The sequence below is a fragment of the Vigna unguiculata genome, chromosome 3, assembly GCF_004118075.2.
Source record: "Vigna unguiculata cultivar IT97K-499-35 chromosome 3, ASM411807v1, whole genome shotgun sequence".
In the NCBI taxonomy this organism is placed as follows: domain Eukaryota; kingdom Viridiplantae; phylum Streptophyta; class Magnoliopsida; order Fabales; family Fabaceae; genus Vigna; species Vigna unguiculata.
The window spans coordinates 26756883-26768673 of record NC_040281.1 but is presented as its reverse complement, the minus strand read 5'-3'; the positions used below and the strand labels follow the sequence as shown (position 1 = coordinate 26768673).

The 11791-nt window shown below is 30.9% G+C and overlaps 2 protein-coding genes across 2 annotated transcripts; both read left to right on the top strand.

Annotated features, from left to right (window-relative positions):
* Window positions 1-3723: 3723 nt before the first annotated feature.
* LOC114176994 (homeobox-leucine zipper protein HOX3-like) lies at window positions 3724-6797 on the top strand. Its single transcript, XM_028062202.1, has 4 exons — window positions 3724-4013; window positions 4496-4668; window positions 4807-4886; window positions 6268-6797. The coding sequence occupies exons 1-4, from the start codon at window positions 3920-3922 to the stop codon at window positions 6557-6559; spliced, it is 639 nt and encodes a 212-aa protein (XP_027918003.1). The 5' UTR covers window positions 3724-3919; the 3' UTR covers window positions 6560-6797.
* Window positions 6798-9487: 2690 nt separating this feature from the next.
* LOC114175234 lies at window positions 9488-10828 on the top strand. The gene is made up of 3 exons (XM_028060003.1): window positions 9488-9789; window positions 9853-10152; window positions 10261-10828. The coding sequence occupies exons 1-3, from the start codon at window positions 9488-9490 to the stop codon at window positions 10826-10828; spliced, it is 1170 nt and encodes a 389-aa protein (XP_027915804.1).
* Window positions 10829-11791: the final 963 nt, after the last annotated feature.

Sequence of the window (11791 nt, the reverse complement as noted above, 5' to 3'; positions counted from 1 at the left end):
ATGAAATTTATATGGCTAGAGAGCTTTTTAAGTCTAGTTTCACAGGAATTAGTTTTTCAATATTTTTTTTTACAAGTTGGCGTGTTCAATTAGTTTATTGAATCAGGTTAAGAATTTCATAATATAATTTTCATATTTTTAGGATATTAGTTATTTGTTTCAGAGTTTTTGAGTAATTTCAAATTCGAAGTTTATATTATTTTAAGTCTATTCCCTAAAAAATTGGTTTCATATAATTTCATTGAGTAAAACATGAGTCATGAAATTTGTATAATCTCATCCAGGGTTTGATTTGCCAAATTAACTTATTTTCATAACTTCTAGAAAAATAGAAAATGATCTTAAATTTTATATATATATATATATATATATATATATATATATATATATATATATATATATATATATATCGATAGAAAGGACTACATTTCATAGATTTTAAGAATTAAGAATTCAAATTCCATATTTTAGGACAGAGAGATCAAATTAAACTTTATAAATGAATATAAGAAATAAAGATAAATTATAAATGAATTCAATCCAGATAGGACTAATAGAACCGACTGCAATTAAGAAGACGAGAAAGTGACGGTTTAAAAGGGTCACCAGTTATTTTTTTTTTAATTTGTAAATAAATCTCTCGAAATAACATTATTTTAGTTCTTAAATTTTTCCCAACCATAAATTATTAGAAGATGTATTCAGTGACGTAACTCGAACAAAAAGCTCAAAAATACCGAATTAGACTTTTATACATAAATTATTCTTCTTAACTAAAATAAATCTTTATTTTGTTTACTTAAAAAAGACACTCGTAATAATATAAAGAAAACGTCATAATAGAATTAAAAAATATATGATTATTATTTATTATCATATATAAAATAATTATAAGAAATTATTTTTAAATATAAAAAATTATCTAATATAAAATAAACTGGAATAATTGAAGTAATTTCTAAAATAAATTATAAATTATAGATAATCTATAACAAATATTTGAAAGTGATTTCATCTTTTGTGTCCACATTTCAAAATATCAATTTTATCCTTTAAAGTATAATTATTTATTAAATTTTTTAAAATTGACAGTTACTTTTATAAATATTTTTATAAAATCGTCTGCTATTTTCTTTCTTTCTATTTATCAACAATTATTTTCACATCTTTTCTGATATTTATTTTTAATAAATATAATTTTATTTTATATATTAATTTAATAATATTATATTATCATTATCTACATATATTTAAAAAATACATATACCGTTTTAAATATGGTTTTTTTCAGAATTGATTTTTTTCAAAAACATGTTTTAAAGTTTAAAAAACATTTAACTGATGCTTGACAGATTACAGCAGTTGTACAGTGAAACACGTAATAGTGGATGCCGAAAAAGCTCAAATAAATGAATGGTTACAAACTCCATAGTTGAATCAATAAATAATTATGAATAAAAAAATGCAAGGAATTAAGTGTTAACGCTCTCCATCTGTAAACAGTTCAACGTGCATTTACTAATTCCTTATTATTCTAACCATTTCCAAAATAGTCACTTACTTTCCATTGTGAAATTAGCATTTACATGCCCAATTTCACAACTTTTTTGCCCATGAATCAAGGACCATTGTCAATTCAAATATCCATCAAATCATATCATATCACATCTTATACAAATTCACACCAAAATATCAAACCCCATCACCCAACAAAAACCATTTTCTTTTGCTTTATCAACTTCTCATTCACACCACAACTAGTTAGTTTCCAAATAATATACAATATCTTTTTATACCATGTAACTAATCACACCAGCTTTTTAATATCACCACTTGTTAAAAAAAAACTGTTTAAATATGTAGTCTACTCACTATATTTTTCTTATTAACTTTTACTTCATAAAATCAATATTTTTCCAGACACATAAGTAAAATAAACATTTAAAAGAAAAAAAGTGCAATATTAAGAATGTTTAGTTATATATTTTTTTAGTTATATACATATTTGCACCAAAGATGATGGTAAAATATATTTAATGCTTAATATGTAATGTAGATAGTAACATGTATTTATTGGAAGGAGTAAAAAATATGTATGAAAGTGGTGAAATAATATAGTAGTGCTGTGGTTGTGTGATGAGGATGATTAGGAAGAGTAAAGACAGAAAAGTGAAAAGAAGTTTGTCTGTGTTAGTTTGTGGTAATGGGGCCAATCATACATATTGGTTGGTCCTTGTTCAAGAAAGTTCAAAGGTCTTATACCAACGCCATTCCAATCATTTCCTCACAAGAACTTTCAACCCACATCAAACCCTACTACCACCTCTCTATCCTTTTTAACACATTTTTTCTTCTAATTTTTTTCTCAATAGCATCTTCTGCATTCTCAGAGATTAATTATTATGCACTTCCTCCATGCTTCTATTTTTATATCTTTAAAGTAAATCATCGGTTTCTTTGAAGTGTATTTTGGAGCCAGAACAGTGAACTCTTCACTAATCAAGATTAAGAAAGCCAAATCCCTTTTTCAAAGGATTATGTGTGAAAGAGAAAATGATTCAAGAACCCAAACAAAAACAGAAATAAGTTTGGGTTATTAAAGAGCCGTTTATATACTAACATTACGGTTATTTAATTAAATGCATTCGTTTAAATCATTAAATCAAAAACAAAATTAATAAGTAATAAAATCGGTTGAAATTAAATGAATAAAATGTCTGTAAGCCTAGAATTGTTTTTAAAATGATTAAATTTTGCTTTTCAAAAAACTGTTAACTCTCCGTCGAAATGATAAAAAATACTAATTTGCATTAAGAAGATTTTTTTTTTTTTTTATCGGCAAGAAGAAACAAATCTAACTAAACTTTTCTGGCAAGGAAAATCTGCCAATCCACACTTGAAATTGATGTGCGAAAGGAATTAGGTTGAATAATCCACTACCAGTACTAAATTCTGTGACTGGTTTTGTAGGAAAACTTTGACATTTCTCATTTTTTTTGTTTATTTTATGAAAACGACTCTCTTGAATTACAAACTGCGAGGAAAAATACTTTATATATATATATATATATATATATATATATATATATATATATATATATATAAGTATTTATTTTATCAAAAGTATGTTCTAACAAATATAATTAAAGAAACAGTCGGAGTACACTCAAAGTTTGACCAAATGCTAATTATAACGTTTACTTTTTTAATTTTTTTTACAGTATGTATTAGTATATTATTTTTGAAATAGATAGTTTTAGAGGTTATAATTCATTATAGTACATGCAAAGGAAATTTAAGTCCAATTAAATTATGCAAAACTAATTTAAAAGGTAATTTTAGAACTCATTTATATAAGTAACAGTCCATTAATAAATTTTATTTAAATAGACTCTAAATAACTACTACTTAATTTTATTAAAATAGACTCTAGATAACAATTACTTTAATATTATATTAAAATAAACTTTAAACTTAATAATCATATAAAATGAAGTTATAATAAAGTGAGATTTAATTCACCTATTACACGTGTCAGTAGGTTGGGGGGCCACATAGGCTTTGACTTGGAGGACCATGGTCAGAAACCTACACCTCTTGATATACGTTTTTCCTATGGAAACCTCTCTGTTTGATTTTCTATGCGCCTTTTAGGGTATTAATTATAATAAACTTGTACGACTAATTAATCTCCCTATATTTGTTAATTTGACCTTTCTATATATCTTGACCTTTTTTCTCTCCAAAACATTTCATCAGATCCTTTGCTGCTTCTGTCTTCCTTTTCATGTGTGTCTCCTTCTGTTTCTCCACTTTACCTTTTTTCTCTCCTTTTTCACACAGATCCTCCTCCTCTTCTTTTCTTCTTCTTCTTCATCGTCACCAAACATCTTCTTTCATTATTTTCTGAGTGTCTTCTATGGCGGTTTTACCAAGTGCCTCCTCCACCTTGGAATTGACCATATCTGTCCCTGGCTTTGCTTCTTCACCAACTCTTCTGCCTTCATCATCTGGTAATTACCAATCACACAAAAACACACACACAATACAATACTTTATCTCCTAATTTGCTTGTTTATCTTTTTTTCTACAACTATATCATTCTTTTCTTCGCGTTTGTCATTTTGATCAACCCTTACTTCCCTTTTTGTGTTCTTGTTTGTTTAATTTTATGTTAAATTCTTTTCTTTTTTTTACTTCTATCATAAAACTGGCCCATCTGTTAAATAAACGTTTTCTTTAGGAAGGGATAATTTACTTTTTTCTCTACCCTTTCTTAGATTAAAATTAAAGTCACGACCGCATGAACCCACCAGGGTTTTTATCTTTCATCTCTCTCTCTGGTTGGTGATTAAACAGAAATGATATCTGTAAACATCATATTTCCAATCTTGTTGTTAAATGCTATATATTGGATCATGTACAAAAGATCATATGTTTGGTTTGGTCTTTGATACTTTTTGGAAGTATATGAATAAAGTGTTTGGTATTGCAGTGAAAGAATTGGACATAAACCAAGTACCTCTAGAAGAAGATTGGATGGCATCAAACATGGAAGATGAAGAAGAAAGCAGCAATGGAGACCCTCCTCGCAAGAAACTCCGTCTCACCAAGGAACAATCTCGTCTCCTTGAAGAAAGCTTCAGACAAAACCACACCCTAAACCCAGTAACCCCTCCAAACTTTCTCTCTCTTATTAAATATGTCATTTAGATAATTAAACACTAACTCATACCTGTTAATTACATATATATAGTTCAACTGAATAATAAGTATATTTGGGTTTTTGATTTCTTTGCTTTGTAGAAGCAGAAAGAGTCTTTGGCAATGCAACTGAAGCTGCGACCAAGGCAAGTGGAGGTGTGGTTTCAGAACCGTAGGGCCAGGTAAGCTAATTAATCCTAATTAATAAAGTGATGAAAAAATGCAATTTATTTTGTCATTTATGATTTGACTCTGAAATATATATAGTACTACTACTATAAATAATCTCATCATCCGCATTTTGTGTGGGTATACTCATATATAGACAAATGTCAAATGTTGACAGAATAATGGTAATCATGATATGGACCTCATGAATCTGAATCCGATTCTATAACCCTGTTCACTCTCTCTAAATAAAAGTGGAAAAACCATCATTTATATATTAGATTCATATAATTTCTCTTTCACAAGAAATATAGGTCATAAGGTGGGAGAAATGGAGTGTTGTCTGGGTATAAACATGAGCTCAAAATAGTTGGATCGAGATCAAGTCCTAAACTCTTTTTGTTAGTCATATTACATAACTTATTAGATTTGTTGAATTAAGTTAAACTTAAATTCATACTTTAAAAATTTTAAATTGAAGAAATACTCTAAAACGGTTGATCATGGGAAAAACCTTATTTGTAACATGTTTTTGGATTGTTATTTTAAAATCTAGTATTTTAAGTTTCAAATGTGACAAAACTATAAGTACACAGAGAAAACGTAAACTCGAAAATTGGTAATGATATAATAATAATAATAATATTAATTAGGTGATGAAGACTCGGCAATGACATGAGAGTGGTTAGCTGGGTGTTCAATATATGAACAGTTAATTATGTAATTGCAGTGTTAAACCATAATTTGAGCTGTGACAAAGAACATAATCATGTTGTCCAAATTAAAGTAGACAAGTCGATAATGATAGCACCGCATTGGTGGAGTTTTATTTGGCCTCGTGTGCTACACTGATCATCACTCCAATAAGTGTGACTTTGACCATTCATTTTGTACTTTAGACCAAGCCATGCATTTCATTTTGTTAAGCATATAATGTATTCACTTCATCAACACGTACCCATAAAACCACAGCATTTTTCATTTCATTAATCATCTTTCTCACTCACTTTCTGCATGTTTACTTAGATACATATATAAGATTATTGACTAAAAATAAATTCAGAGTTTTTATTTATAAATAAAGGGAAATACATCAATGATTACAATAGATACATACAATTTTCATTTTTAATTCTTTTACCAATATATATGTTCACAATAGTTGTTAGATATTTTTGTCATCTTTCAGAGATAGACACAACATTCCCCACTGAGTTGACTTGGGAAGCATTAAAGGCAAAGTGATGATGATATATTAGATGAAGCCTGTGTGAAGCATGCAATATATGTGTGATGTAATTAATGAATAAATGAATATTTGTGGTGAATTATTATTTTCATATTAAATAATTATAAAGGAAAAGAAAAAAAGATATTGAAAAGAATGCAATGCAGGAGCAAGCTGAAGCAGACAGAGATGGAGTGTGAGTACCTGAAGAGGTGGTTTGGGTCACTGACAGAGCAGAACAGAAGGCTTCAGAGGGAAGTGGAGGAACTGAGGGCCATGAAGGTGGGGCCACCCACCGTCATTTCCCCACACTCTTGTGAGCCACTCCCAGCCTCCACGCTAACCATGTGTCCCCGCTGTGAGCGCGTCACCACCACCGCCGACAAACCGCCCTCTGCCGCCGCCACTTTGTCCGCTAAAGTCCCACCGCACTCCCCTCAACCTTCTGCCGCCTGTTGACCCCTACCTCCGATCTAATCAGACACACATGCAAAAACTAAACTAAACTTTTTAAACTAAAAATTTAATGTGAAAATATGTTTTACAAGAAAGAAAAAAGAGAATGTTTTATATATATTAGCTTTTACAAAATGCTCCTTTTGGAGAGGGAGGGGTAAACTATTAGTTTGTAGTTTGTTGTAGTAGTACTTCTTTTCAAATGCTCAGTCAATATTTCATTATTTGCTATTCCTAATCACATTGCTTTATGAAACGAGATAGAAGTAACCCTTTACTTTCACCTATTATATATACAAGAGAAAGATATTCTCCTATATGAAAAATGAAAATTCTAAAATATTGAGTTTTATCACACTTTCTAAACCGTTGTCCTGATTGTGTAAACATCTGTAATATATTTTACAGAATTTGGTTCGATCGAAGAATTTTAATGAACCAAACGAATTTGATTGGTAGATTATGAAACTAGTAAATACTTCATTTTTTAATCTAAATTAGAGTATTTGATTTAAGATTCAACGATGAATATAAAGTTTATTTGTAAATCATTTATAATTTGAATATATATATATATATATATATATATATATATATATATATATATATATATATATATATATATATATATATATATAACTCACCGTGTTGCCTTATGTGAATATTAATTAACAACTCTTATATTTTTCCAATAAATATATCTTTATCACATTTTATATAATTTAAAATCTCAAAACCTGAAATTTGAACTCGCTTTCCAAAACATAAATAATGTAACAGTGTGCGTTTAAAACATATATGTTGCAAAGAATTAAAACTTCGAAAACGAAAATTGGCGAGAAAATAAATGAAACTTGGAAAGATAAAAATGAAAGAAAAGTAAATCAACAAAGATAAAAAAATAACGGGTTAAATATGTTTTTGTCCCTCAAATTTTAGTGAAATTTGGAATTAATCCTTCTTCAAAATTTTTGATCAATTTAGTCATTCATCTTTAAAAATGTATGAATGTAGTCATTTTAACCAAATTTTGTTAAGTTTATCTGATGTTTTAAGCGTATTTCATGATAGTATTTGAATTATTTACACTGTTTAACATATTTTCATTTCAATTTAACTCAAATATTATCATAAAATACGTTAAGATGTCAAATAAATTTAACAAAATTGGGTAAGAATGACTAAATTCACACATTTTTAAAGATGAAGAATTAAATTGATATAAAGTTTCGAAGATGAACTAATTCTAAAATTCAATAAAATTTGAGACAAAAACATATTTAACAAAAAATAATTGATAAAAGAAATTAACTAAAGTGATCAACCAAATTGTTAAGATATTTTCTAGAATCGTCAATATCATATTCACAACGTTAAATCGATGTATATACAGTTTGTTGCCACTGAACAAAAATCCCCATTTATATATGTGTGATTCTCTTACCTCAGTAATTGTAAATGAAGCAATCAAACCAACATTTTTTTTTCTCACTTCCTGTATGTTCTTATTTCTTTCTCACTGTCCTTCTCTTTCTCTTTTTTCCCCTTCTATTTCTCTCCTGCATATTGCAAAAGAATTTACAATAATAAATATATATATATATATATAAGTAAAATTTTCTTTTCTTTTTTATTTATTTTAAAACTTTGCAATCATGAAGAAAAAAAAATCCTTTCTTCTCCATCCTTTATCTTGTAATTATGAGTCCTATCTTACAACGAAGAAGATATTTTTATCTCTTATTATTTTAATTAATTTCTATTATTTCTTTAAAAAATCATATGTCTTATATTAGTTTAAAAAAAATTATATTTTCTGTCAATTTTGTTTTAATTTTTTTTAAGAAATACTTATAAATTTTGTTATGAAATTTTTTTTAAGAAAATTGCTGTCAATTTTTTTACAAAATATTTTGTATAAAACACTTTTCGCAACAAATTTTGTAGAAAATACCTGGAAATTTTATAATTTTGTAAGAAATAATTACCCACGAAGGAATTACCTGCCAATTAAAATTCTTATAAAAAATAGTAGGAAAAAGTCTTTTTTTACAATTTTTTTTAACAAATTTGTAAGAAAATTCTCATATAATATAAGAATTTTTAGTAGTGAAATATTTATATAATTCATAAATAACATAACTTTAATACATTGCATATGAAAATATTACGTTACAAATTTTAAGATGTTACTCTATATGAGTTAGGGTTTTAAAAAATGAGTTATTTATTCAATTGGAGGCTTTTAGAAGGTATTTGAGACGGGGATAAGTTATAGAAGGAATATGTATATTGATATTAGATTGACTAGTTAGTTTTTTCATTACACATTCAAAACAATCAAATTGCAATACCTACCACAAACATGCTAAGCTCCCAATAAATTTCCACAAAACTTTACACAATGCTCGATGTGTAAGATCCGGGAAATTTAATTAATTAAATAATTAATTAATTAATAAATACGGGTCGTGAAAGCCTTTATGGCATTTAATAGTGGTTGATGTGACGTGGAAAAGTACTAGTTCAAATGGTTGAGAGACAGATACGTAGAGACGGAGTGGGGATCGCGACGGGATTATTTACTCGGTTTTATGATAATTTACTTTTGTAATTTTTATGGTTTGATTTTGTAATAACGGAATAGTACGATTTTAATTACTGCGGAAGCGATGTTGAACTTTTAATTTTCTCGCGTTTTTGGGAAATTACTATAAATGCGATGTTTTATAAATCTTATTTCTTATTTTTAAAATAGTAATTTCCGGCTAGGACGTTACATTTAGTATCAGAGCCGTGATTTCAATGATTTCATGGGGTCTTTGGGGAGTGAGCCTATTGTATTGATATGTTTATGTATTGTTTTACCTTGGTATGAAATTAAAATACAAGTTGTTTGATTTATCAGTTACAATGTGGCGCATACAGGCTATGGCGAATAGGAGAAGAAGAAGTGATGCAGGTGCCGATGAGATTGCCCAAGCGATCCACAGAATGGTTGATGCCATGCAGCCTGTTGCGGCACAACCTAGAGCCATAGTGCCACCCACTAGAGCGGTGACTATGGAGCATGTTCTGAAACACAAGCCATCCAAGTTCAACGGCAAAGCTACCCCTGATGAGGCTGATGCTTGGCTTAGGGAGTGTGAGAAGATATTTAGAGTACTGCAGTGCATAGAGGCACAACAGTTGAATTTCGCCACTTTCCTGCTTGTTGGCGATGCTGAGTACTGGTGGACAGGAATGCAGCAACAAGTGCAGACCTGACAAGAAGAGGTGAACTGGGTAAACTTTAGGAAGAGGTTCCTGGAAAAGTATTTTCCAGACTCAGCAAAACATGCACTCGAGGTGGAGTTTCTGACACTGCAACAAGGTAGTAAACCAGTACAGGCTTGCATAGACCGGTTCGAGTACTTGGCGAGATTCTACTCGCAAGGGATCACAGAGGAATGGCGTTGTCGCAAGTTTGAGGGAGGCTTGAGGCACGAGCTGCATAGATTCCTGGTGCCGCTACAAATCAGAGAGTTTCCAGTTCTGGTGGAGCAGGCTAGGACTGTGGAGGAGTTAGACTTTGGATCCAGTCGGATCACGAGGACGTAGAAGAATACCTCTGAGACCAGACATCGGAAGGCGCCATACGACAGGCCTTCGTCGCCATCTTCAGGCCTGAGATGTTATAACTGCGGTGGGCCACACCTTCGCAGGAACTGTACTAAAGCTGCGGGCAGTTCAAGTGCTAGTAATGAACATGTGAAATGCTACAAGTGCGAGAAGATGGGACATTATGCGAGTCAATGTCCAAACAAGAAGGCGACCGGAGAAACACCATCATCGCAGAAGCAGCACGGGGTGATAGCTGATCGACCTCGAGCAACGGGGAGGGTGTTTGCATTAACTAGTATTGAGGCCACTAAGTCAGGTAATCTCATACTTGACCGATGTTTATTGTTTGATAACCATGTTTTGGTACTGTTTGACTCTAGAGCTACTCACTCGTTCATCTCACAAGAATGTGTGAGTAGACTAGGACTAGTAGTCCAGGATTTGGGGTACAAACTTGCGGTCTCGACACCTGCCTCGGGAGAAGGTTATACCAACTTAGTTTGCACCGAATGTCCTATTGAAGTGGCAGGACATAGGTTCAAAGTGAATCTTGTTTGTTTACCGTTGGAGGGCCTGGACGTAATACTTTGCATGGACTGGTTGTCGGACAATCACGTCATTATGGACTGTAGACGGCACAGTGTAGTGTTTCCTGAAGCGGATGGGTAAAGACGACATTCTACAATTTAGAGGAAAGGCATGTGTATGCAGGGGTCAAGTATTGCAGGAGTACATTGCAGACCCACTGCATGTGTTGGAAGCTGACAAGATCTAGGTTCATGACGGATCTGACCGTGGAGATGGAGGACTTAATGAGATAGTCTTAACCGCAACTAATTTTTTACTAAACACTAATTTTCGAGGATGAAAATTTTTAAGGTGGGGGGAATGTAAGACTTGGGAAATTTAATTAATTAAATAAATAATTAATTAATAAATGCGGGTTGTGGAAGCCTTTATGGCATTTAATAGTGGTTGATGTGATGTGGAAAAATACTAGCTCAAATGGTTGAGAGTACTTTGATTGTGTAAGAGGACTTGGGTTCGGGTCCTATGTAAGACACTTATGTATTATTTAATTATTATTGTTTTAATAATATGAATGTGCGCGTTAAGTAAGAATATAGTAATTGAGTTATGTTAGTTTAGCATGAAACATGAATTGGCATGATGGTTAACATTGACTCAATATTTGCATGGTTAGGGGTTCAAACCTTGGTTTGAACAAAATGATTTTCTTTTTGTTAAAATCTACACTAGCATGGAAGTGAAGAGGCACATAAACCCTAAGGCATGTGGCAGCAAGGGTGGCTGGAAACAGAAGGTAGTAGGCCATGAAGTGATGATTAATTGTGGGTTAATGCTATTTTCATTTTGGTGCAATCAAACCATATTAAGAGCACAATAAAAAGCTAATTAAGGGTAAGAGGAAGGGTTTTGTGAAGCTGTCCTTGAGGTGAGAGCAGAGGGGACGAAATTGGGAGTGTATTGGGTGAATTGAGTGAAGCAAATGGGTGAGTGGGAAGAGAAAGATAAAGGAGGCCATTGGTGATCAAGGAAAAAGCTTGCAATCTTCAATTTTGGCAGAGGAAACCAGGTTAGGGGAGTTCTTATTGCGTGTTTGATTTCTGA